The 25593-nt window shown below is 46.2% G+C and overlaps 1 protein-coding gene across 5 annotated transcripts in view; it reads left to right on the top strand.

The window, feature by feature from the left end:
- ARHGAP6 (Rho GTPase activating protein 6) overlaps positions 1–25593 on the top strand; it is a 510120-nt gene that overhangs the window by 465692 nt on the left and 18835 nt on the right. For all 5 annotated transcript variants that reach the window (XM_084643362.1, XM_084643363.1, XM_084643366.1 and 2 more), the window contains exons 8-10: positions 2748–2896; positions 6335–6514; positions 16116–16213. In XM_084643362.1, coding sequence (XP_084499488.1) covers positions 2748–2896; positions 6335–6514; positions 16116–16213 — 427 coding nt within the window. The remainder of the gene's footprint in view (positions 1–2747; positions 2897–6334; positions 6515–16115; positions 16214–25593) is intronic.

Genomic DNA, 25593 nt, shown 5'->3' with positions numbered 1-25593 from the left:
CTTTTGTTGCCAGTAACTGTATAATTTCATTTTGAATAGTTTTACCAAGGCAGTGGTGCGTGTACATTTCTTGGGTGATGACTCTTCTTAGATGCTCCTGGAGTTCAGCATCAAACTCAGTCATCAGCGCCACAATTTTAAGGAAGTTTCCATTGTTTGGCATATACAGCTGATCTGAAGTGCCACACAGTGCTAGATTTTGGGTAGCAAGCATTCTCACAATGGCAATGAGCCTTTTCAGAACATTTTGCCAGTAAGAGACTCTGATGCAATCATCTCTTGATGCTGATCATCTATGGTGGCCTTTAACCTTAGTCTTATCTCAAGCTCTTTCCACCTATGGAATGCTCTCTGGTGATTTGCTGCCTTCTCATGGCATTTCAGATTTCTAGCCAGATTTTTCCAGTCCTTTGTTCCTGTAGAACACAATGTGGCTGGAACATTAGACTGGAAGAGTTTGCAACAAAAACAGTATGCAGCATTCTGGGTTTTTGAGTACATAAGCCATGACCTCTCCACTTTGTCACCATTGGGGATTTCACGCCAGTAATGTGTTGGATGGAAACTTCTATTTTCATTGTCTTTGGGGAACAGGACATTTTTCACTTGCTGTGGCCCATGCAGTACAAGGAAGTCCCTCAGGCTACTGCTCAAATGGGCCCACAGTCCTGGATCATCTTGACTTAAGGAATTAAACGCAGTAGCAGCTGTTTCTTGCGCCTCCACCACACTCTTTTCTGATCTACACTTTTCTTCAGGAATGTGCATGGTTACATCCATTTCAGATGGAGATATGGATGCTGCAGTAGCTGCCAGGTCACCTGCACTTTGACTAACTGGAAGATCAGGCATCTCCTCACAATTCACGTCGTCACTGGGGCCGGAAGGCTCACCGTGAACATTTGTGTTTATGTATCTCAGAAGAGCTTCTTCCTGCTTAGATAGAAAAGCTTCCTTTGCTTTCTTTCTTTTTCTGAATGTTGCCCCAGAGGGGAAGTTTTCTTCTTTCACTCATGACTGGTGTTCTGTGCCAGCTATAGTGGATCTCAACACTGAATTGAAGGGGACAAATAAGGAGGCTGGTAGCAGGGCCTGAGTGAGGGAAGATACATCGTCTTAAGGGCCTAACTGGCTCCTGTTCTCCTCAAGTGGGTTCAGGGAAGCAGCAGGAAACAGGAAGCACCCCTGAGAAGCTGGTGTTAATCAGTCCAGGCTCGCGGGCATGCTAGAGAGGTAGATAAGAGGCTCCTCGTCCTCTCTCTCCCTGCAACTCCTGCTGCTTTCTGTTATTCCCTCTCACCTTTTGTCCTGCCTGCCTGTTATGTCTCTTGTGCCCTCCTTCCTCCAGCACAGCACTCCACCATCTCTGTGCATCTAGAGCAGAGAGAATATATATGCACCAGCAGCAGACACAATTTTCTACATTCTGGGTCCTAGTGGCGCCCTTCTGCCCAGTCTGGCACCTTAGGCGGCTGCCTCAGTTCACCGCATGGTAAGGCCAGCCCTGTTCGTCTCTCCTCCTGGAGCTGGGTAATTCAGGCAGTTTTCAACTCTCTCCTTAAACCAGGAATCCTCATCTGTCCTCCTGGAGCAGGTGGTAGTTAAACTTGCTGTACGAGCTTAGCCAGTTTCTCCCACAGTTGGCCCCACCTAATGCTCAGAGCCAGAGAGTTTGGCAGCCTTCTCCTGATGTGAGGGAGGAGGTTGCATTAATGCTCCCCTTCTCCTAGCTCATTCCCAGTTGGTTGAGTGAGAGGGGAGTCTTACCTTTCCCCCCCCCACAAGGCTCCTTAAGATTTTCTCCCAAGCACCACTTATTCCCATGAATGCTTCCTCTCTATCAATAACCCCTATTATATAAGGAGCTTTCAAACCTTAAAGAGCCAAGCCACGTGATTGGGTGGGCTGACCGCTGGACACCACCCCATCACACAGGCCAAAACCCGAGATCCAAATCTTACACCCAGATTCAAACTTTATGGCAATTCATGGACCTCAGAACTATGGTTCAAAATACTCCTGCCTGTCGAGGTCTCAAGCTGAAAATCTGAATTAAAGCTCTGCCAGATTTCTGAGTGTTTAGATTTAGCCCATATAAGAAAGATGTTCAAGCCACAAACTCATGTGTACTCAGATCCATTTGTGGGTTTCAGATTTGAGATCCTGTCTCAGGCCCATCTCTACTGTTGACTAACATTGCATTTAGAAGTATGAACTGGCTACAGACAGTGCAGAATTTATGTGCTCTTTCTTGCTGCTTTTTAGGTTTCCTAGTCACACTCTAGGAAAGAAAGTTGTAAGAAAACTAATTAAAAATGGTTAAAGCATAAATACAAATAGAATACTTTAAAACTAAAATTCTCCTGGATGCCAGAACATGTAGCCACCAATATCCAGTATATATATATATAAAAGTGACGGTAAGGCATATTAGGCCAAACCTTACTTTTGTTTGTTTCCAATAATGTAAGCAGAATTTAAATCTGAGCTAGCAGACACAATTAATCCTACAACTCCACTATTGGCTGAGATAAGATCACAGAATAAAACAGAAATATTTTATGCAACTGATATGTATTTAAAGTTGAATCGACCTACCTTGGAAAATGTATTGGAAACATGATCAGTAAACTCCTTAAACAATTCTTTTCTTATATTATTCTTTTAGCTGGCGCACTACCGAATGTATGTGCATTGCATTAGGTTAGTGTCAATGTTTTTCTTAGATTTTTCTTTTTCCCTCTTAGTATTAGAGCCAGATGAACAACTAAGCACCTTACAGCTTCTTATTTATCTTCTACCTCCCTGTAACTGCGACACCCTACACAGACTCCTGCAATTCCTCTTTACGGTGGCTAGCCATGCAGAAGACAGCACAGACAAAGATGGCCAGGAGGTATGTTCAGATCATTCATGTTCCTTCACTTCCGTTATTCCTTGCTTTAAGGACATATGTATAAAGATGAGAAACAGAGAGCCTAGAATCATAAGCATTAAAGATGAAATAGACTTAATATTGCCCTCCCTCTTGCCATCCAGTTGTTTACAATCGTATATTCCTGAGATTGTTTTGTATTGTAGTTTTTAAATGACTCAATCAATGAGGCGTCCACCACTTCCTGTGGGAGATTCAGAGCCTAATAGACTTCACTGTTAAGAAATAGCTAATTCAATCTAGCCTATTTTTTTCCTAGTTTAGTTTCATCCCATTATATAATATGGAACAAAAGGCTGTGAGTCAAAGGACCTGCTTTTTATTCCTGACTCTGCCACTGACTCGCAGTTGAGACATTGGACAAGTCAGTTCACCTCTCTCTGCCTCATGTTTGTCATACGTAAAATAGGGATAATGAGTGGGATCCATGAAGGGGTTTAAACGTTGAATGCTGAGTGTCACGGCACCTTGAAAAGTCACAGAGCAACATTGCAATCCCAAAAGCCTGAGCTAAGCACCCAGGCTCCTTATACAATGAATGGGGAGACATAGGTGCCTAAGAATGCAACCCAGAAAAGCCAGCATGCTATGCAGGGAGCTGCCTAAACTAGTCAATGGGAGATGCTGAGGAGAGGGGCGTATGCTAAGCCTCTCCCCTCTCTCAGAGATGAGCACTTCCCTGCAGTCTGAACTTAGGTGTCTGTCTCTGCTAGTGATGGATGAACGTGAACCACACTCCTGGAGTTAGGCTTGCCCGAGGAGTAGGGGTCTCCACTGATTTTTTTAGCTCAATGGTTAGAGGAGAGCCCTGTTCTAATCCTTCCTCTCCCTCTGTCAGAGGAGGAAATTTAAATTCAGGTCTCCCACGTCCCAGGAGAGTGCTCTAACCACTAGGATAAATGTTATAAAGTGGGTGCCTCCTCCAGCTAGATTTTGAATGAGACCCAATCCAGTAGGTGTGCTCAGAGGCCACCTATTGAATCAGGTCCAGCATGCAACTTATATGACCGAATGCCTGTCTCTCCCTGGTTCGTGAATTGCTCTGGGGCTTATGTGGGATATAGGGATCCAGACACCTAAAAGGAGTCAGCTGTGCACAAGTCCAGAGGCAGAAATGTAGGTGCCTAGAGAACTTGTACTTCGGTACTGAGTGAGTTTAGGAGCCTACAGCATTTGGTGAGAATTTTGTGGATCATCGAAGTAGAGCCAAAAGCAGGCCTTAGGCACCTAGGTCTGGTATTTAGGTGCCAAGTACCTTCGCGGATCCCACCCGTGACACACTTACTTTTGTAAAGCACTTTGAGGTGTTTGGGTGAAAAACACAGTAATTATTTATGGTTTCTAGCCATAACCCCTTGAGAAACCCTAAACAATTTTTGATACAGTCAGATATTTGGATGTCTGCGGGTGAAATTTTCAAAAACATTTATATGACTCAGGAGGACAAATGCTATTGAAAGTCAATAGTACTACAGCACTTAAGCATTTTTGAAAATCCCATCCAAAATACTGCTATTTGCACACTCAGCTAGCAGTTGGTGGAAAAGTACAGACACAATAATTAGGTATCTACCAAATTCACGGCTGTGAAAATCGAGTCCCAGACTGCAAAAGCTGGTCTTACCTGTGAAATCTGGTCTCCGGTTGCCCGGCTCTGAAGGCAGAGTGGAGAGCGGCTGCTGCTGCCTGGGCACCCAGCTCTGAAGGCAGCGCCACCGCCAGCAGTGGCAGAGAAGTAAGAGTAGCAATACTCCTCCTCCTTCCCCTCGCCCCCCTCCCCCCATGGGATTGCGGTGCCCTTTTGGGTGCCGGACCCCAGGTTGAGAAACGCTGCAGAGAAATCACACATTTTTCATGGGTTGGTCACGGCATAAATGGCAAATTTTGTGGATGTGTGTAACACGTTTTGTAACACAGCCATAAAATTTGCTATTTATGCCGTGACCAGCCCACTAAAATTGTGTAATTTTTCTGTGATTTAAGTAGACCCCTAATAATGGAGGGTTTTGAAAAAAGAATTGGCCTGTAATAATATTTATTGTGCTAAGAATGGTGTAGAGCTATACCACTGAGACCCTGATCCTGCACTGAGTTCTGTGTTGGTGCAGGAATCCGCCCTTGTGAAACTAATCGCAGGGTTAGAGCCCAAAGCTGCTTAAGAGAGTTGGTAGAGTAGCTGTGGTAAAGGTCTGAATTCTCCTTAGTAATACATTTGCTCAGCTGCAGGTATTCTGACACAGCAAATTCATGTAAACCATCCTGTCAGTATTATAAGAGTCAGGGACAGTGTATGTAATTGGGCATCTGTTATAGATAATATATTATTCTGCTAACAATTAATTAAAGCCCCAGTCCTGCAAAGACTTATACAGGTGATTAATTTTATACAACCAACTCGTCCCAAAGGATTGCTTGTATGCATAATGTTAATTGTGTGCATAAGTCTTTGCAAGATTGAAGCATAAATATCTTATTTATAAAAGAAAATGCTTATTTTTAACCAAGGTGTTCATGCAATAGAATTCTACTCAACAAGATAGAACTTTAGCATGTACGTAAAGTAAGTGACCTATTGGACAAACTCAAAATAGTATTTGAAAGAATAATTATATGCTGGAAGCCTTCTGGAATAGTTTGACAGACTATTTTTTACCTTTCACCCTTGTTTTAATGAATTAGTTGAATACAGTTCAGATGTGGGAAAAAAATAATGAATATGTGCATTTCTCCTCTTATACATCAAAATCTCCCCCTCCCCCACCCCTGTTAGTCAACATCTGGAATTTACATTCAGTCTTGTTTAGTGAAGTCCTGACAGCTTTTGCAGCATTCCCAAAATAGCAGCCAGGTGGAGGCACATAGAGGAAGATCAACTGAATGACCTCTGCTCCTTGCAAATTTGACACTGGAAAATTGTCCTTAGTAATCCATATGACACATTTTTTCAGAGAATTTTTAGTGTATTCTTGTTATTATTTTGTATCTACTAGTTTAGCCAAGATCAGGTGACTACAGGGGTAGAAGTGAAAAGAATTTTTGTGTTCAAGAACCAAACAAGGGAAAGATTAATAAAAGTGATAAGCATGTCCTCAGCTGTTTAGGTATCTTGAGGAACTTGTGTACAGAAGGATATAAGGGTTTGTATTTATTCTATCCACCTGGAAGCACCATCGCCTGTTGAAAGGAGCAGCACTGGGGACCAATTCATTGGCCTAAAGTGGCAGTACTTTGCTGGGGCTATGAGGTGAGATGTTAGGTCCTATTCTTCTACTTCCGGGCTTTGTGGGAGGAGAATGTTGAGAAAGCAATGAACTTCTTTACGGTGAGAGAGAGAGAGTATTAATTAATGATCGATAGCCAGAGAAAACATGTCCCTAATTTATATTCTTTTTCTTCTAGGTAATTGGGAACAAAATGACATCTCTGAACCTGGCCACCATATTTGGACCTAACCTGTTGCACAAGCAGAAGTCTACAGACAAAGAATTCACAGTTCAGAGTTCAGCTCGAGCTGAAGAGAGTACTGCAATCATTGCTGTTGTACAAAAGATGATTGAAAACTATGAAACCCTTTTCATGGTAGGTGAATGTTTCTTAATATTACACCAACTGAGTTTGCATTTGACTCTTCAAGTCAGGATATCCTAGATGGTGCTACCAAGAAGTTGAATTGAGCTATGTTCAAATAAATTATGCAAACATTGTTATAGAAGGAATGATTAGCATTGATTGAATGCAATTGGTAAGCAGGCTACATATTCTTACTTTAGGAAAAGAGCTTTGTAATGAGGGTTAAGCATTAAAAATGGGTAGATTAAAAACTTCTTGTACATAAGGGCAAATATATTCTGACTGATCATGTCCTCTCAAAGATTTAGGAAGGAACCTTGTTTAAGCTGCACAAAAATATTTATATATCTAGAGAAAGATGCTAAGTTATTTCCTAGATGATTTTTTCTCTTCTGTGTGATTGAATTATTTATTAAGTTGTGAGTTAAACAGTGCAACTCAATGGTTAGAGGAGACCCCTGTTCTAATCCAATTAATGAAAATCCCCCACTTTGTCTGAGCCAGGAGGGAAAAGAGAAATCTTTAGTCCCTTCAAGGATTGGTACCAGCCCCTCACCCCACATTGACTTGAGGAGAGACAGGTGTGGGAGGTGCTCTTGGTAGGCTGACTGTTTGGGCAGAAGGGATGCAGCGTAAGCCTATTGGTTCTTAGGCATCCAAAGGGAGAAGTTATAAGGAAGGCTGCGGGTTTGTCATGGAAGTCACGGATTCCATGACCTCCGTGACTTCTGCAGCAGCCGGTGAGCCTGGCTCAGGGGCAGCTCAGGCAGTCTCGGGCCACCCCACCCCACCTCTCCAGCATCAGCAGAGTTTGGCTATGGGAGGGGGCAGGGTTGGGGTATGAGACAGGGTGAGGTGGGCTCTGGGCAGTGCTTAACTGGGGGCCTCCCCAGAAGCGATAACATCCCCCTTGCTCTGCTGCTAGGTGGAGACTTGGCCGCATCTGGCTGCAGGCACCCCCCCATACCCCCCACAACTCCCATTGGCTGCGGTTCCCAGGCAATGGGAGCTGCGAAGCCAGCACTCTGGGCAGAGGCAGCATGCAGAGCTGCCTGGCCACACCTCCGCCTAGCAGCTGAGCGAGGGGGATGTCGCCGCTTCCAGGGAGCCCCCCAGGTAAGCACTGCCCAGAGCCCGCCTCACCCTATCCTATGCCCCTACCCCCTCCCACACCCAAACTCTGCTGTGGGGGTGTGGGGGAGAGGCGCGGAGCCAGGTAGGGAGTCTGCCAGCCCCACCAACCCCCCTCCCCCCAGCACCAGTGGAGTTCGTGGGCCGTGCACCGCCATGCCCCCAGCACTTGGGCTGCTCTCTCCCAGGGCACAGCCCGCCCCCCGTTTTAGTCAGGAGTATATAGTAAAAGTCATGGACAGGTCATGAGCCATGAGTTTTCGTTTGCTGCCCGAGATCTGTCTGTGACTTTTACTAAAAATACCCACGACTAAAATGTAGCCTTAGTTATAAGCATTTTTCTCTGCCCAACGGCACCATTCTGGTCTGTAAAGAAAAGCTTGGTTTACAAAGAAAGAACAACCTGCACCGGACAAGTTATTGCTGCATAGTTCCCAGATGTGTTACTTAATAAAGTTGTGGCCTAGTTAAATCACATTCCTGGTGTCTTGCCTTTCTTCCTATTGTCTACAAAACTATCACTCAGTTTAGTATGATTTATGATTTTGGCTTAAGAGAGCCTCTGGGCTGGAATAACAGGATAGTGCAGGTCTGAATTGTCAGTGGTATCTTTCTTTCGTTTTACGGAGACTAAGTCACACAAATGTCTCGAAGAAAAAGAAAAGTTTAAGTCTTAGGAAGGTAAGAATAGTTGTGTGTTCTGTTCCGTTTTGTTTTCCATTGTAACTACATAGCAGCATGCATTGTATTATTGGTGATCAGTTCTCAAAACAGGAAGATAAAAGAAAGGGAACTGCAATGATAGAGCATAGTTGGGAGCTGGGGAGAAGACAGGAAAATCTGTAATGTGGTAACATAGGTTTGAGGAACATAACACAATGTGGAACATACTGCAGTGCAGGACATAGCTGGGGAGAGAAGGACATGAGAAAGGAAGAGTGAACATGGCCTGCCAGGTCCAATAACAGCATCAGATGAGCTGCTCTGTCTTTCTTTCATACTGTATTTCCTTCCATTACATCCTGGGCATTATTTTTTATTCTTGTTCCAGTGAAACATTAAGCAATTTGTTTTTCTTTTGCTTTTACAGTTCAGGAACATTTCTGGTATATTTTTCCTTCTAGGGAAAAAAATGATGGAACTGTGCTCCTGTGAGAGCTGCTGCTTGCTTGGAGCACTGCTAGCAATAATGATTTTGTTACAGCAGGTTTACATAAAACAAATGTTGAAGTATTATTATTTTTGTTTCACTGTATGAACATTTTATGGAACAGCCACATCGCAGCACATTACACTCTAGGCACACATTCAGATTTTTAATGTGGAAAGGGTGGGGTTTAGGGGTTGACTAACCTACATATGGACTCTTTTAATTGTGACAGTTTTATTCCTTTATCTCTTCAGTGCTAGCATTTTTATCTGAAGGTTAAACTCAGTGCAGGGAAAACAGAAATAATTTTCTTTTGTTTTCTGGAGTAGCTTTTCAGTTTTTGGAGTGAGATTAAAGTCTGTGCGTCTGAATGCCAGACTAAATGGATAGCTGGATGCAAGGGAAAACTATATCTACCCAAATGCTCTTTTTATGACTAAAGTATATTGGTTTGAAACATTCAGAAATGTACAGCACACAAGCATCTCTGGAGATTTTGCTCTTCCCAGGGTTTAACATACAGGGTGGGTTGTTGTTTTCTTCTGCCTGTTTTCAGGAATGAAGCTATGTTTCATGTCAGTAGTTGTTTTTAAGTACAGTAGTGTCAAACTTCTTGTATTTATTGTTTCATAGGAGCACCATGGGTCTATATTCATCTTGTTAATGTCACTATTGGGGTTCAATTAAATGTTTTTTTGTTCTCTGTGAAATTAGCACACTGCATCCTTTGCAAAGTTGATGGGTTGCTGGGAACCGAGCTGAACATTTATTTGTACAGAACTCTGATGATTCCCAATCAGGCAGCAGCAAATTGTTAGCCAAACCCCAGGGAGTGGGGGAACGCCAGGACTGCTGTTTATAGTTATTGTTTGACATTTGTACTACTTTCAAATTGAGAAACAGCTGGACTAGAGCATGCAGCCACAGTATTAACATACAGTACATTACTGCCAGGGTGATTTTTTTGATTTGGTTTGTTTTTTTTAACACTATGACTGGCTTCAGCGTTGAGAGTAGAGCAAGGTTTGTGAAATAAAATCTAATAGAAACAATGTGATATTTGGCCCAGACCACAGACTTCAGAATGACCTAGAAATAACTCAAAACCAAAAAGATTCTGTTTGTCAGAAGGAACCCAGATAATTATGAACTGCGTAGATTTCTAAAATAGATTCCAGCAATTCAGATTAATACCAGCAATCTAAAGTGAATTTACTATAGTAGAGATATTCTTACCACCATTTCGGGCTCAACTTGTGCATTTATTTTGGTTCCCCAATTCCCTTTGATTACAGTGGAATTTAGAGGTGCAATTATATAGGATAGGGTCCTATAAAAGACTGCTGGTCTCTAGACCCCTAACTAAGGCCCCAGTCATGCAAATGGATCCCAGTAGGTGGACTCATACACCCACATCATGCCCCATTGACTCCATTGGCGTTCCGCATGGGTGCAGGAGTCCAAGCTACCAAGTGTTATGCTTTTAGCACCCCCGTTACACATTCCTGCGTCTCAGGTGAATTCTCACACATTTAGCTCAGCTGCAATGAGGCAGCAGCCATTTGCCTGGAGTTCCCCATTTTCATTGCTAGAGGCCACTACGGCACTTACTGAGCAAGCAGCCAGGCACCATTTCTCCATGGCAGTAGTTTTCAAACTTTTTTTCTGGGGACCCAGTTGAAGAAAATTGTTGATGCCCATGACTCAACTGAGCTGGGGATGAGGGGTTTGGGGTGTGGGAGGGGCTCAGGGCTGGGACAGAGGATTGGGAGTGGGGGTAAGGGCTGCGGGGTGGGGCTGGGACTGAGGGGTTCAGGGTGTGGGAGGGGGCTCTGGGCTGGGGCAGGGGGTTGGGATGCAGGAGGGGGTCAGAGCTCTGGGCTGGGGATGCAAGTTCTGGGGTGGGGCTGGGGATGAGCGGTTTGAGGTGCAGAAAGGGGTTCCAGGTTGGGGGTGGGGGGACTCAGGGCTGGGGTAGGGGATTGGGACACGGGGTTGGGGCATGGACTTAGCTCCGGCGGCTCCTGGTCAGGGGCACAGCCAGGGTGCAGAGGCAGGCTTCCCACCTGTCCTGGCACCATGGACCGCGCTGCACCCCTGAAGCAGCCAGCAGCAGGTCCAGCTCCTAAGTGGAGGCCCCCAAGTGGCTTTGCACGACTCTCGCCTACAGGCGCACACCCCTTCCCCCCGCCGTGTTCCCACTGGCCAGTTCCCATGGTTTGAAAAACACTGTTCTATGGTCCTCCTGCTAGATCTAAGTCAGGAATCAGCAGCTAGGAGACAGCACAAGATGAGACCTCATAACAGCTCTAGGCGTCCTCAGCTACACCATCCCTAGTTACCTGAAGCGCCCCTACTACCATGTGTCTTCTATTCTGACAGTCCCCTGCCCTCCTGGAACCGTAGCACCCACCTACCTCCCAGCAGCCACCAGCGTTATCCACAGCCCCAGCAACCCCACAGCTTCCGTCTCTGTGCATCACTACCACCACTGCCAAGTTTTGTGCAGCTCCATGACCTACCCTCAGCAGGTTGTATGCAAATCATTCACTTGTTTGCAAATTAGTTACATTTACATAAAATGTTATACAAGAAGCAAAACAAAACTTGGCTGTTATGAGAAGTCCACCAGCCTAAATCCAGTTGCAGGATCAAGGCTTAAGTTGCTTCATTCACCCTATTAAAAATTCTGCACACATTATGTAGCCGGCTGTTTTCATTTTATAGATTCCCCCCTCCCCCCCCCCCTCCAAAATCTACTAGAGTTTTCAGGGAGTTGTTTAGTTTTATATTTGTAAGGGAAAACGTTGACACTTTAAACTTTTTTTTATTGGCCAAAGTCCTGTTTACTGAATACTTTTATGATTAGCAACTTGATGTTACTTACTCAGTGTAGTATGCAGGAGGAAGAAAACTCTGCTTTCCCTTCAAATTTTCTTTAGAACCAAATCCATTGTTCACAAAGGCCACATAAATTGAGAGGTCACAAGGCTAGTTATAGTAGTAGGATTCCAAAAAGGCAGTCCTGTAGAAAGAAGGTTGATTATTTAAGGACTGATAAACAAATACCCAAAATGTAAGCAAAAGAGAAAACTGTGCATTGGACATGTACAATTATCATAAAGATTTTGTATCTATTTTAATTAATGAGCATTTATTTATTTTCAATTATTTCCTTTGTTATTCAAGCTTGTGCCCAGTTTGTGCCTTGAGTGCATTTGTAAATATTAAAGTTTTATGACAATTACTACATAGTCCAAAGAAATACAAATTATGTCTCTCCAAATACTTCCCCAAACAGCCCCTCATCCCCAAGGAATCTATTAGGAATCCTATTCGTATTTCCCAGTAAATGCCTGGGAGAACAAATGAACCGAGCAGCTTGACCTGAACATCATTTGATTTTTAACTCTGACAAACTGAGGCCAGAAACAGACGGCATCGTTTACTGAGGATATGTTTACATTGCAGTTAGACACCCACAGCTGGCCCATGCCAGCTGACTTGGGGTTGCAGGGCTCGGGCTAAGGGGCTGTTTAATAGGGGTGTAGATGTTCGGGCATGGGGTGCAACCTGAACTCTGGGACACCCCAAACCCCCGCCGGGTCCTAGAGCCAAGGCTCCAGCCTGAGCCTGAATGTCTACACCACAATTCACAGCCCTTTAGCCCAAGCTCTGCGAGCCCAAGTCCACTAGCACAGGCCAGCTACCGGTCTTTCATTGCAATGTAGACGTCCCCCGAGACTGTTCTGCTTCCTGATCCACCCATCACAAACAAACCAGACGTGGTTAGTCAGGTTCCTCAAATGATTTCTCTGTTACAGCATTGGGGAGAGATGACTTCTCTGATGTAATTTGGACCCAACCCATTTAAGGTTTGGTAGATAAAACTTCAGTATGTTAAATTGCACCTAGAAAACACGCTGGCAGCCAATGCACATCCTTGAGTACTAGTGCAACATGCTCCCAGTGAGCGACCCCTTGCTACCTCCTCAAGACAAGTTGCCCTATTCTGCAGCAGTTGAAGTTGCCAAGTGGTTTTAAGGTTTAGCTCCATGTAGAGGGCATTGCAGTAATTCAGGTGGGAGGGGACAGGTCATAGATCTCTCTGGCCAGGGCCAAGCCCAAAAGAAGATGGCACAGCCTCTTAACTAGCCTTAAAGGGTAAAAAGCCTTTAGGAAAGATGTGGATAAAGTGGAGAGAGTCCAGAGGAGAGCAACAAAAGTAATAAAAGATTTAGAAACCCTGACCTATGAGGAGCGGTTAAAAATACCGGGCATGCTTGGTTTTGAGGAAAGAAGACTGGGGGGGAGGGGGAAGGCGCGGACCTGATAACAGATATGTTAAGAGCTGTTATAAAGGTGACCGTGATCAGTTGTTCCCCATCTCCACTGAAGGTAGGACAAGAAGTAATGGTCTTCAGAAAGGGAGATTTAAATTAGATATTAGGAAAATCTTTCTAACTGGACGGGGAGTTAAGCTCTGGAATAGGCTTCCAAGGGAGGTTATGGAATCCCTGTCATTGGAGATTTAAGAACAGTTTGGACAAACACCTGTGAGAGGTGGTCTAAGTTTACTTGGTCTTGCCTCAGTGCAGGGGCAATATAAGGTTCCTTCCAGCACTGTTTCTATAATTCTGTAATCTCAGTCTTGACCAGATAGTCTGTCACCTAGCTCACCATCATCCAAGCCACAGTCTTAGTTATGTTCTGTGTAAGATGGTCAACAACTGCCCTGGTGAAATGGAGAGACAGTCAGCTATCATTCACAAACATGAGACAGAAATATTCAGATCCTCACCCTAGCTGCCCCTGCAAATGCTGCACAGAAGGGAAGGAGAGAAGAGACCCGTATGGCACTGCATGTGGGAGGACCTTGTGGGTAGATAAGCCGGCTCACAATATTATCCTGTGAATCATTTCAACAAGAGCCATTCCAAAACAACTCTTAGCTCTCTCTGCTAACAACTTGGCAGTTCCAGCAGCACTTCATGGTCAGTTGTATTAAAGGCACCCAAAAGATACTGTATAACAAAACGGACACTTAAAGTCTGGCTCTTGGACTGAGACTTTCAAAGGACCTAAGGCAGAGTTAGGTGCACAATTCCCAAGGCCTACGCACCACTTAAGTCCCACTTTTGCCCTGTGGCCCCTGAGTGCTAAGTACTTTTGAAAATCAGGCCATTTATTTAGGAGCGTAAATCAGGATTCTGTGGAAATTGGACACCTAATTACCTTAGGCCCCTTTCATAATCCTGATTTAGGCTCCTAAATAAATGGCCTGATTTTCAAAAGTACTTAGCTCTCAGCAGCTCCCATTGAAATTAAGTAATTGGATAACTGAACAGAATCGGGCCCACTTGATGCCAGCCTACCCAAGAAGCAAGCTGGTTTTCGACTGCAGAGAATGTGCTGCAACCAGGTCCTGGCCCTCACTACAAACATCAAGGTAGGGTTCCAACGAAACTCAAGACTGGTCCTGCCTTCATCTATCAGTCAGTAGCATTTGACACAGCCTGGAAGTAAAGTCTGTTACTGAAATTGGCCAAAGTGGATCCCCTGCATGCGGATTCACAGGCTGCTAAACTGCATGCTTAACAACTGAAGGATGCTCATACACCTCATAGGTCAAATGGGCTACCACAAGGCTCTGTACATGCTCCAGCACTCTTCAATGTATACACAAGCAATATGCCTGAAACAATAGCGCAGAAGTTTGCATACACTGATGATTTGCACTGCCCCATATCTGTAAAGAACTTGAAGTGACCCTTACATCTGACATTAAGATCATGGAGGAGTACTTCCAAAAGTGGCATCTGAGACCAAATTCAGGCAAATCGGTAGTCTCTGCTTTCCACCTAGACAATAGAATTGCACAAAACACTCTGTTGAGTTTTGTTGTGAAACTGCATTCTGACCCAAAGCCAATCTATCTCAATATCATTCTTGACCTTTCATGACTACCTCAAAAAATAGCCTTTCTAAAGTGACGACTTGCATCAACATTATTCCAAAGTTATCTGGAACAAGTTGGGGATCAACTGCCCCAGTGCTATGAACATTGGTCTTGGCCCTGCTGTACTCAGTTGCAGAGTACTGTGCATCAGGTAGGCAAGAAGCTGCCATATCCATCTTGTGGGTAAGCAGCTGAATCAGATCATTCTAATCATCATGAGAACATTAAAATCAACACCTCTACTGTGGCTATCTCTATTAGCAAACATCGACTCTCCAGCTATCCACTGAGATATAGCCATAGCACGAGAACTTAAACTTGCCAAAGATTACCCAGCACTTCCCCTCCAGATGGTTATGGATAACATTACCCTAACAATGCCTGGAATTGAAAAACACCACTATGGATCATGTGACCACCTCATGTCTCTGGATCTGGCCAGGGAATGGCAAAGTGTCTGCACCTCATCTACCATTCTAAACAAGCATATTACTACTGACCCAACGAGCCGCCCTGCTGGTTTTGACCTGCCATGCAGAATTTGGACCACACTGAACCGCCTCCAAACAAACCATAGAAGATGCAGCCACTTGATGCAGAAGTGGAAAATCAAAGACTCCCCTTCGTGTGACTATGGTGAGAACATCCAAACCTAAGTGTCCCAAATATGGATTCAAAGGTGAATTGAATCATATACACAATGTCCCAGAGGAGGCCTTAAAATGACTTATGGACCTAGAACTGCAGCTAGAGAATGTTGCTCTGTAGATGCCATGCACGCATGCATGCGAAAGAAAGAAAGCGAGAGCAAGCCTGGACAAGTGTGGAGATACAACCACCACATTCTAATTTCTAGACAAAAGGGGATTGGGAACTGTATAAGAAAAACACCCTAGAATACTCTGTCCTTTCAGTGTAGAATTTCACATTTAGTATTCCAGGTTCTAAAAGAAAAGAAATCCAGTTATTTAGTTTGGAATTTTATAAGCTCCACTGGCTTTTTCAGTGGAAATGTGGGCTCTTTAAATCAGAGCTTTGGAGCTGTACTACCACAAGTAGTTCATTTGAAATCCCTAGGTGTTGTCCAGACCTGTACTGGAAACCAATGGGATACTTGATCGTGGTCACTTAACACGGACATGCAAGGTGGTTTTTAGTCCTATATACATCTGTGTTGTACATATGTTTCTGTTATGTATGAGTGTGTGTATGCATAGTTATTATTATCAACTTATATATACACAGTATTTTACGTAATTCTGCACAATTTTATTTTCATGCTCAAGTCTGGTGTTTTAAAATGGACATAATTAAAATACACTGTAGGATATTCTTCTGCAACTAACTTCTTAATGTTGTTTTCATTGTAGGTTCCCCCTGACCTTCAGAATGAAGTGCTAATTAGTTTGTTAGAGACTGACCCAGACGTTGTGGACTATTTGCTGAGAAGGAAAGCTTCCCAGTCATCGTGAGTAATCTGTTTTTTCATCATCTCTGTTCCTGCTGGGAATTTTCATTTTCCATTGGAAGTGTTCAAAAGGTTCTTGTGTGTATTCTCTGAAGGAGTCAGAGAGTGCTGCCTATGACATTGACTCTGCCAAAGAAATTACGCCTCTTCAACATTGTTTTCTAAAGCGGTGGCGGATTTAGAGTTAGTGGGGCTTTGTGCTCAGCTTCATTTTTGGGGCCCCTCCTTGGGACCCATCCAAGAAAAAGAACATTCTTATCTCCCTCCCACCCCCACTTTTCATGCTTTCTTTTCTTCATCCTCCTCCTATAAGTAATAGCAAGTAAATGAAAATAAAGTGAGGTACCTTAATTGTTTTTGTAGTCTAACTTATTTTTCCACAGACCACGTGAAAATCACTGGGGGTCTCGGCGGACCACTTAATGATCTTTCCAAATATTGTTTGTACCATTAGCTAACGATTGCAAAGCGCTTGGGATAAGAGCGCTTTATAAAAAAAAATGTAAAAAAACATTGGGGTGCGGGGTCTGGTCAGGACATAGGGTGAGGGAGGGGGCTCAGGGCTGGGGGTGCAGGGTCTGGGAGGGAGTTAGGGTGAGGGAGCAGGCTGGGGGTTGGGGTGCAGGGTCTGGCCAGGAGTTAGTGAGGGAGCGGGCTCAGGCTTGGGGCAGGAGGTTGCAGTGTGGAGCGCTTGGGGCAGCTCCCGTTTGGTGCAAGGGGTGCAGGTGGGAATGTGGGGGGGGGCCAGGAGCTCCCGTTTGGGGCTCAGGGTGGGGGTGGGGATCTGTGGGGGTGCAGGAGTCAGGGCATGGGGTATGAGGGGGCTGGGTATATGGGGGGGTGCAGGAGTCAGGGCTGGGGTCGTGGGGGGATTTGAGGGGGGGTGCAGAAGTCAGGGCTGAGGGTGTGCTCCCAGCCCCCTGCCCTGAGCGGCTCACAGCAGAGGGCTGGGGGCGGGGGGTGGTATGTGTAGGGGAACTGCGGAGGCCCTGCCTTTGCTTCGCCCTGCCCTGATTCCACCCTCTTCCCCAAGGCCCCGCCCCCGCCTCCTCCCCCAAGTGCATTGTGGCCCCACTCCTCCCCCTCCTTCCAGGTGCGCCGGCAAACAGCTGTTTGGCAGCAGGAGAAGCGCTGGGAGGGGGAGGGACGTGAACGCGGCACGCTCGGGGGAGGAGGTGGGGGTGGGGGGAGCTTGGCTGCCAGCTCGTGCAGAGCCTGCCGCAGGAGCCCCAGGAGCCGGCAGGACCAAGCTTCTGCCCCCGCAGCTGCCCAGACCTGGGGCCCCCATCGTTGTGGGGCCCCGTGCCAGGGCACCCTGTGTTTCACTGTAAATCCGCCTCTGTTCTAAAGACAAAACTTGTTTACTGTTTCTGAGAAAGGTTTGTGTACTGCTGCAGAGAACATACCATTAGGTTTACATACATATATTCAGTGCACTGTAACCTAGTAATCCACTGGTACATGTCTTGTGTTTGTTGTGGTCTTGTGCTTTTGGTAATACAACACATATATTACACTATCATTGATACATACCCTGCAGTGCCTTAACAGAATCATGGCTAGCAGTTTGGCCAGTCTGTTGCCCTCTTCCTATTATACACATTCATAAGCTTCCAAAATAGACATGACATTGCTAACACTCTGATTGTTATAATAGAAAGTGTATTGACAATGGATGACAGATCTAGCAGTGTGTTTAATGAAAGGCATGAAGAGGAAGAAAAAAAACAAACACCCTGCTAGTCAGCAGAGCAAATGTGGTATGCAAAATATTCATATTCTTCTCTGTTAAATACATGATCTATGCCTATCTACATCCATGTGCCTTGATGCTATAACTTTATACATTTGGAATAGTGAGACTGCCTGTTCTCTAATAGGATTCCTTCTAGCCCTCGTAGATCCCAAGATATCAGACCTTAAAATCATACCATTGTTATTTATGGTAAAGCTATTTAAGATAATTTTTTAAGAGTTTCCTAGATTGAAAACTATTTGGAACAGGCTGGACTGTGTCTTCCTGTGTGTGTGGAAAGTGCCTAGCACGTTGTGGTTGCTTCCAGAATAAATAGTAAGTTCTTCAAGTGCTTGCTCATATCGATTCCGGTTAAGTGCATGGGTGCCACATGCATGACCATGGGAAGATTTTTACCCCAGCAACACTCAGTTGTGCCTTCATGGTGCCGGATATATGCCCCAGATGACCCAGCGCCCCCTCAGTTCCTTCTTACTGCCCATGATGGTCGTTGGAACTGTGGAGCACAGCGTAGCTGATCGCCACTCTCCCTAGCTTCCTCTCTTAGTACCTGTTAATAGTTGTTTATAGTTGTTAGTAGTTGTTAATAGTTAGTGTAGTTAGATTAGTGTACTTAGTAGGGTGGAGCGGGGTCTTCTCCCCTCTCCCCTCTCCCCTGTCCCGGTACTGGGGCCCATGCCGGGGTCTCTGGACTTCAAACCCTGCTCAGCTTGCTGAAGCCGATGCCGACAGGAGACACCCACAGCTCTTGCCTGAGGTGTCTGGGGGAATCCCACCAAGCGGACAAGTGCCGCATTTGCAAAGTCTTCAAGCCAAGGACCAAAAAGGAGCAGGACTTCAGACTCAAGCAGCTCCTTACGGAGGCAGCACTTAGCCCAGTCCCTTCCTCCACGCACCAGGACTCGGCGTCATCTTCGGTGCAGAGTGCCCCTGCAGCACCTACTGGTCTGGCACCGCGTTTGAACTCTGCTAAAGACTCGCAGTGTCAGGCCCCCCTGGCACGTCCACCACTGCAGCGCCGGTCCCTGTCTGCAGGCCAGAAGAAGAAGCAGCCCAAGCAGGTGCCGACTGCTTCTTCTTTGTCGGTTCGACAGCCAATGACACTTCCCGCACCTCAGCTGGAGCCACGTCCATTGCTGGAGCACACAGGACAAGTAACGGTTCCTACACCATCAACTCCAGTGCCACAAGGGCCGTCAATTCCAGTGCATATTAGCTCCCCGGTGCACACTGCAGTAAAGCTAAGGCTGCCCTTCATGCCGGAGACTTTCTCTACAGCGCGGGACTTGATTGCACTCACAGAGCCGACTCCCCTACAGCCAGCAGCACCTCCAGTGCGGGCGGTGCCTTCAAAGGGAAAACTGTCCCTGATACGACTGCCGTCGCCGAGTGAAGCAGGGCAGCACTGGTCCCGGTCCTGATCTTGGTCCCGGCACCTTTCACGGCATCGCTCGCAGTCCTGGAACCGATCCCCTTCTTGGCATCAGTAATGCTCGCGACGCCACTCTGGCTCGCGAAGATCCGAATCGTGGTACAGCCGGTAGCGATCGGACTCTCGGCACTGCTCCCGGTACTGGTCAGAGCGGCGCTCGACCTGGAGCCAATCCTGGCGCCGGTCTCATCGAAGGTCACCGTCGAGATCCAGATCAGGCTCCCGGGACCGATATGACCGCAGGCACCAATCGACATCTCGGTACCATTCTACATCTCGCCACCGGTCCACAGCACCATACAGCACCGGGGGACTCTGGGCCAACACGTTCGGCACCACCTTGGCCATCTCGCTCCGCCTCCACGTGTTCACACTCACAAGATGACCACAACTCCCAGGACCAGGGCAAGGATGGTGCAGGACAGTGGCTGGACGAAGGCTAGGACCCAGGCCAAGGACCTCCACAGTGGTCTTTTTGGAACCCCTGGGCATACCATCAGGCCCAAGGGGTTCCTTCGGAGCCCCAAGTACCGGGGCCACTGTGTCTCTCCTCCTCCTCCCCCCACCCCTCCCCCTGCACCGGGGGTTTTGAGGGGACTGCTCCAGCGCCAACACAGGCCCATGCCCATGCCCCTACCGTTGTAGACCTTGGGCAACAAGTTCCTCCACATGAGGACCCCACACAGGATCCCTTAGTCCCGGGGTATCTTCCTCGTCCTTGCCTGATGAGGCAGTGGCAGGGACTATGGTTTCAGGCCCTCCTCCTATGGACCTCCGCGCCCACCAGGAGCTGCTCCGCAGGATGGCGTGCAATATGAACCTCCAGATAGAGGAGGTGGTGGAGGTAGAGGACCCAGTGGTCGACATTCTGTCTGCGGAGGCACCGTCCAGGGTGGCCCTCCCAGTCATACGAACTATTCAGGCCAATGCCAAGACAATCTGGCAATCGCCTGCCTCTATTCCACCTATGGCCAAGGGGGTGGAAAGGAAGTACTTTGTCCCCTCAAAGGAGTATGAGTACCTCTACACGCACCCCCAACCATGTTCCCTTGTCGTGGCTTCGGTCAACGAGAAAGAACAGCACAGTCAGCAAGCCCCGGCACCCAAATCAAAGAACGCTAGATGCCTAGACTTGTTTGGGCGCAAGGTGTACTCAGCCGGAGGCTTGCAGCTCAGGGTGGCCAACCAGCAGGCACTCCTGAGCAGATACGATTATAATTCATGGCACTCTATGGAGAAATTCAAAGAGTTGGTTCCACAGGAGTCCAGAGAGGAATTTGAGGCTTTAGTGGAGGAGGGCAAGAAGGTGGCCAGAACCGCCCTGCAAGCCTCTCTGGACGCGGCGGACTTGGCGGCTAGGACCCTGGCCTCAGGCATAGCCATGTGCCACATCTCGTGGCTGCAGGTCTCTGGCTTACCACCAGAGTTGCAGTAGACCCTCCAGGACCTACCCTTTGATGGCCAGGACCTATTCTCAGGCAAAACAGACTCAAAGCTGCAGAGTCTGAAGGACTCGAGAACTATTCTGAGCGCTCTGGGAATGCATACCCCCATAACACAGAGAAGGCCCTTCAGACCGCAGCCTCAGAGGTCCTACCCTCCCCCTCAGACAAGACAGGACTTCTTTAGAAGACGTGGCCGAGGTGGTAGAAGAAGGCAAACTGGCCACCAAGCCAGCCAAGGCCAAGGCCCTCCCAAGCCATCGACTGGGCCTAAGCAGAACTTTTGAATGTGCGCCCGAGGATGGAGCATCAGTCTCCATTCAGGATCCTTCCCCGCCTTTCCAAGATCGTCTCTCCCATTTCCTCCGTGCATGGGTCTCACATAACAGCAGACCGTTGGGTCCTTTGCACGGTGGGAAGGGGTTACTCCCTTCAATCGCTCCTAGCTGTGGGGGTGATAGAGGAGGTTCCAAGAGAGTCAAGGGGCAGGGGTTTTTACTCCCGCTGCTTCCTAATCCCCAAGGCCAAGGGCGGGCTTCGGCCCACATGGACCTATGCGGACTCAACAAATTCATGGTAAAGTTGAAGTTCCGCATGGTCTCTCTAGGGACCATTATTCCTTCCTTAGATCCTGGAGACTGGTACGCTGCCCTTGACATGAAGGATGTGTACCTCCACATTGCAATCTACCCAGCACACAGACGCTTCCTTCGCTTTGTGGTCAATCAACAGCACTTTCAATACACCGTCCTTCCTTTTGGCCTATCTACGGCCCCCAGGGTGTTTACCAAGTGCATAGCTGTTGTGGCTGCCTCCTTTCATTGACAACGGATCCAACTGTTCCCATACCTCAACGACTGACTTATTCGGGGCCGCTCCAGGGATCAGGTGCAGTCTCATGTCCAGCTCACCATGAACATGTTCAATCTACTGGGCCTCCTGCTCAGTGTCGTGAAATCTACTCTGGTACCAACTCAGAGGATAGAATTCATAGGAGAGTCTTAGACTCAGGCCTAGCCTGAGCACTTGTGCCGGAAGCACGCTTCCAATCCCTGGTGAACATTGTCCACAGCCTGCAAAACTTCCCAACCTCGACCGTGAAAACATGCCTATGCCTCCTCGGACATATGGCCCCTGTGACAGGGTCGGGCCAGATGGCTACAGGAGAGTAATAGAAGGCAGATATATTAGCCCCAGGTTAAGTAGGTCCCTTTTCCCTGGGTAAGGTAACAGGGAAGGTTCCAGAACAATCAGGAACCTTCTGGAGAAAATTAAGACAGACAGGCTGATTAGAACACCTGCAGCCAATCAAGAAGCTGCTAGAATAAATTAAGGCAGGGTAATCAGGGGACCCGGGTTTAAAAAAGGAACTCACTTCAGTTTGTGGTGCACGTGTAAGGAGCTGGGAGCAAGAGGCACTAGGAGCTGAGAGTGAGAACGCATACTGTTGGAGGACTGAGGAGTACAAGCATTGTCAGACACCAGGAGGAAGGTCTTAGGGTGAGGATAAAGAAGGTGTTGGGAGGAGGCCAAGGGGAAGTAGCCCAGAGAGTTGTAGCTGTCGCACAGCTGTTCCAGGAGGCACTCTAGACAGCTGCATTCCACAGGGCCCTGGGCTGGAACCCGGAGTAGAGAGCGGGCCCGGGTTCCCCCCCAAATCTCCCAACTCCTGGTCAGACACAGGAGGAGTTGACCTGGACTGTGGGTCCACGAAAACGGCCAAATTGAGGGTTACCGTGAAGCTCCAAGGCAAGCAAATCCACCAATAAGTGCAAGACCCACCAAGGTAGAGGAGGAACTTTGTCACACCTCTTGCACATACACACCAGGCTGCAGCTACGTCCACTCCAAATCTGGCTATCAACAGTATACTGCCCAGGTCGGGACAGCTTGAGCACAGTAGTTACAGTCCTGCCAGGAATATTAGCCTCTCTAGATTGGTGGCTGGACCCCAAATCAGTGGGCGAAAGGGTGCCATTTCACGCCCTGCAGCCCTCCGTGTCCCTAGTCACGGATGCGTCATCCCTGGGATGGGGAGCCCACCTCGGGGTCCTCCATACACAGGGGCTATGGTCGGCAGGAGAGTTATCCCTGCACATCAACGTACGGGAACTCAGAGCTGTGCGCTTGGCGTGTCAGGCTTTCCAAGAGCGCATTCAAGGCCGTTGTGTTGCAGTCCTCACAGACATCACAACGGCCATGTTTTACATCAATAAGCAAGGGGGAGCCCGGTTGTCCCCCCTCTGCCAGGAGGCCACTCATCTGTGGGAATTCTGTATAGCCCACTCGATCCATCTGGTGGCGTCGTTTCTCCCAGGAGTCCAGAACACCTGAGCGGACCACCTCAGCAGATCATTTCAGACTCACGAGTGCTCGGTTCACCTGGACGTCATCCACTCTGTCTTCCTGAAGCGGGGCTTTCCCCTGATAGATCTATTCGCCTCTCACGAGAATCGGAAATGCCAAGTGTTCTGCTCTCTACAACGATGCTTGGGAGTCACCTAATTGGAATCGATATGAGCAAGCACTCGAAGAAGAAAAGACGGTTACTCACCTTTGTAACTTGCTCTTCGAGATGTGTTGCTCATATCCACTCCAAACCTGCCCTCCTTCCCTTCTGTCGGAGTATCCGGCAAGAAGGAACTGAGGGGGCGCTGGGTTGGCTGGGGCATATATCTGGCGCCATGAAGGCGCCACTCCAGGGTGTGCTTCAGCCGACCCACCGAGTGTTGCTGGGGCAAAAATCTTCCGACGATTGTGCACGCGGTGCGCACACACCTAATTGGAATGGATATGAGCAACACATCTCGAAGAACAACAGTTACAAAGGTGAGTAACCGTCTTTTTCTAAAATCCAGCGGCAATGATTCTCCTGTCCCTCCAAGGCCTTTACATCAGGACTTAGGGTACTAAGAGTCCATGACTTTACAAACAGAGGTATGCAAGGAAACAGTATCATTAACACTTCTTAAAAAACTCTCTCTAAAATCATTTCCAAAATTGTTAAAAATCATGATATATACAAGCTATATGAGGACGTGGTATCGTACGGTCACATCATTTCAAATGTATTCCAATAAAAACCTTTATGTTAGACCTCACCATCTATGGTATATAGAGATGTATGATTGTGTTTCACATATGGATACATGTTATGATTTATCATAGACTTAAGTCACAAAAAGTTGTGCACGTGAAGATTTATTCTTAAATCCTTCTCCGAATACTCTCAAAGCTTATTAATCTTTCCTTGAGCTTCCTTATTTTTCAGCCAACATGCACACATTCAGGGAACAGTGGATATCTTGTGCAAATGACAAGTTCCTCCACCCACCCCTCAAGGAAAGGTTTTCAGTGACATTAGGAGCCAATAGGTGCAGTTCTACCTGTTTATTGTACTTTAAAAAATGGAATATTAAAATGTCCCTGAGAATAGAAATATGTGATGTCATTTTTCTTTTACCTGGCTACCAACTGATTTATGACAGACTCACTTTTCTTTGCTATATATGTTTTCAGCTGTGATTGGAAACTTTTGGGTAAGAATTTAGCTAAGAGATTAGAAGGAATATTGGCTCAGTGTTAATGCAAGGGATATGCTGTTTTTAAGAGGTGGGTATGTTTCAGAAAATAATTTCCATTTAAAGACGTGGGGGCATTTTTTGGCCACATATATCTTGGTTATTTTTCCTGTGAGAAGGAGGAGGCAGTAGAGAACAAGGGAAATGTCTATATAGATTTAATCAAAACGAGCCTCCAAAATATAACCACATTCCTTAATGGATTTTGCTGACCATGTACTTGAGTATGGATTTCAGTTTGGACCTGTGGGATGGAAAACTTTACACATCCCTCAATAATTAAATAGACAAGCTTCATCGGCAAATAAATTAGTGGGTTTCATAGCATAGTATGTGAGAACAACTTCAGCATTTTATTCTCATGCAAATTATCCTGAGGCTACTACAACTGGTGCATGCACTGGACCAGCCTTCCACATCTATGCTTTTAATGCCAATGAAAAATTTCTGGACTCTGTTTTAGCCATAACATAGCAATCTCTTTGTTTTCCTCCTCCAAAGGCAGACAAAACAGAGTTTGCCTCATTTTCCACTTCTCTTAAGAGTTGAGTATCTTGTATGAAACATCAGGGAAAGGTAATAGGGTTGGGCACTGAGAACTGCTAATTACTATTAACATTGCACTACTTACTACATTGGATGTTGTGGATAATTTCCCTGACATTTTTGTACTTTGCATTAAAGATGATGAAAGTTTGGGGTTTCCAGCTACAAAGTGAACCAAATCTAAATTACCTCTAAATAAAAATAGTTCCTTAAGACCATTTATGGTTTATCATGTTTAAGTAGTCATCATAGAGTAAAAATATTTGAAAATGATAGATTTTTTGTTTGAAGTTCTCTTTAGATAATGGTTTTTAATAGGGCTATTGATTAATCACAGCTAACTCACGCGATTAATTCAAAAAAAATATTCATGATTGAAAAAATTAATCATGATTAATCGCAGTTTGAATCGCATTGTTAAACAATAGAATACCAACTGAAATTTATTAAATATTTTTGGATGTTTTTCTACATTTTCAAGTATACTGATGTCAGTTACAACACAGAATACAAAGTGTACACTGCTCACTCTATATTACTATTTTTATTACAGATATTTGCAGAGGAAAAATTCTAAACAAAAGAAACAGTATTTTTCAATTCACCTCATACAAGTACTGATG

The sequence above is a fragment of the Lepidochelys olivacea genome (genome assembly GCF_965140295.1).
Source record: "Lepidochelys olivacea isolate rLepOli2 genome assembly, chromosome: 1".
Classification (NCBI taxonomy): Eukaryota; Metazoa; Chordata; order Testudines; family Cheloniidae; genus Lepidochelys; species Lepidochelys olivacea.
The sequence above is the reverse complement of the archived record's forward strand: the minus strand, read 5'-3'. Positions and strand labels throughout refer to the sequence as shown.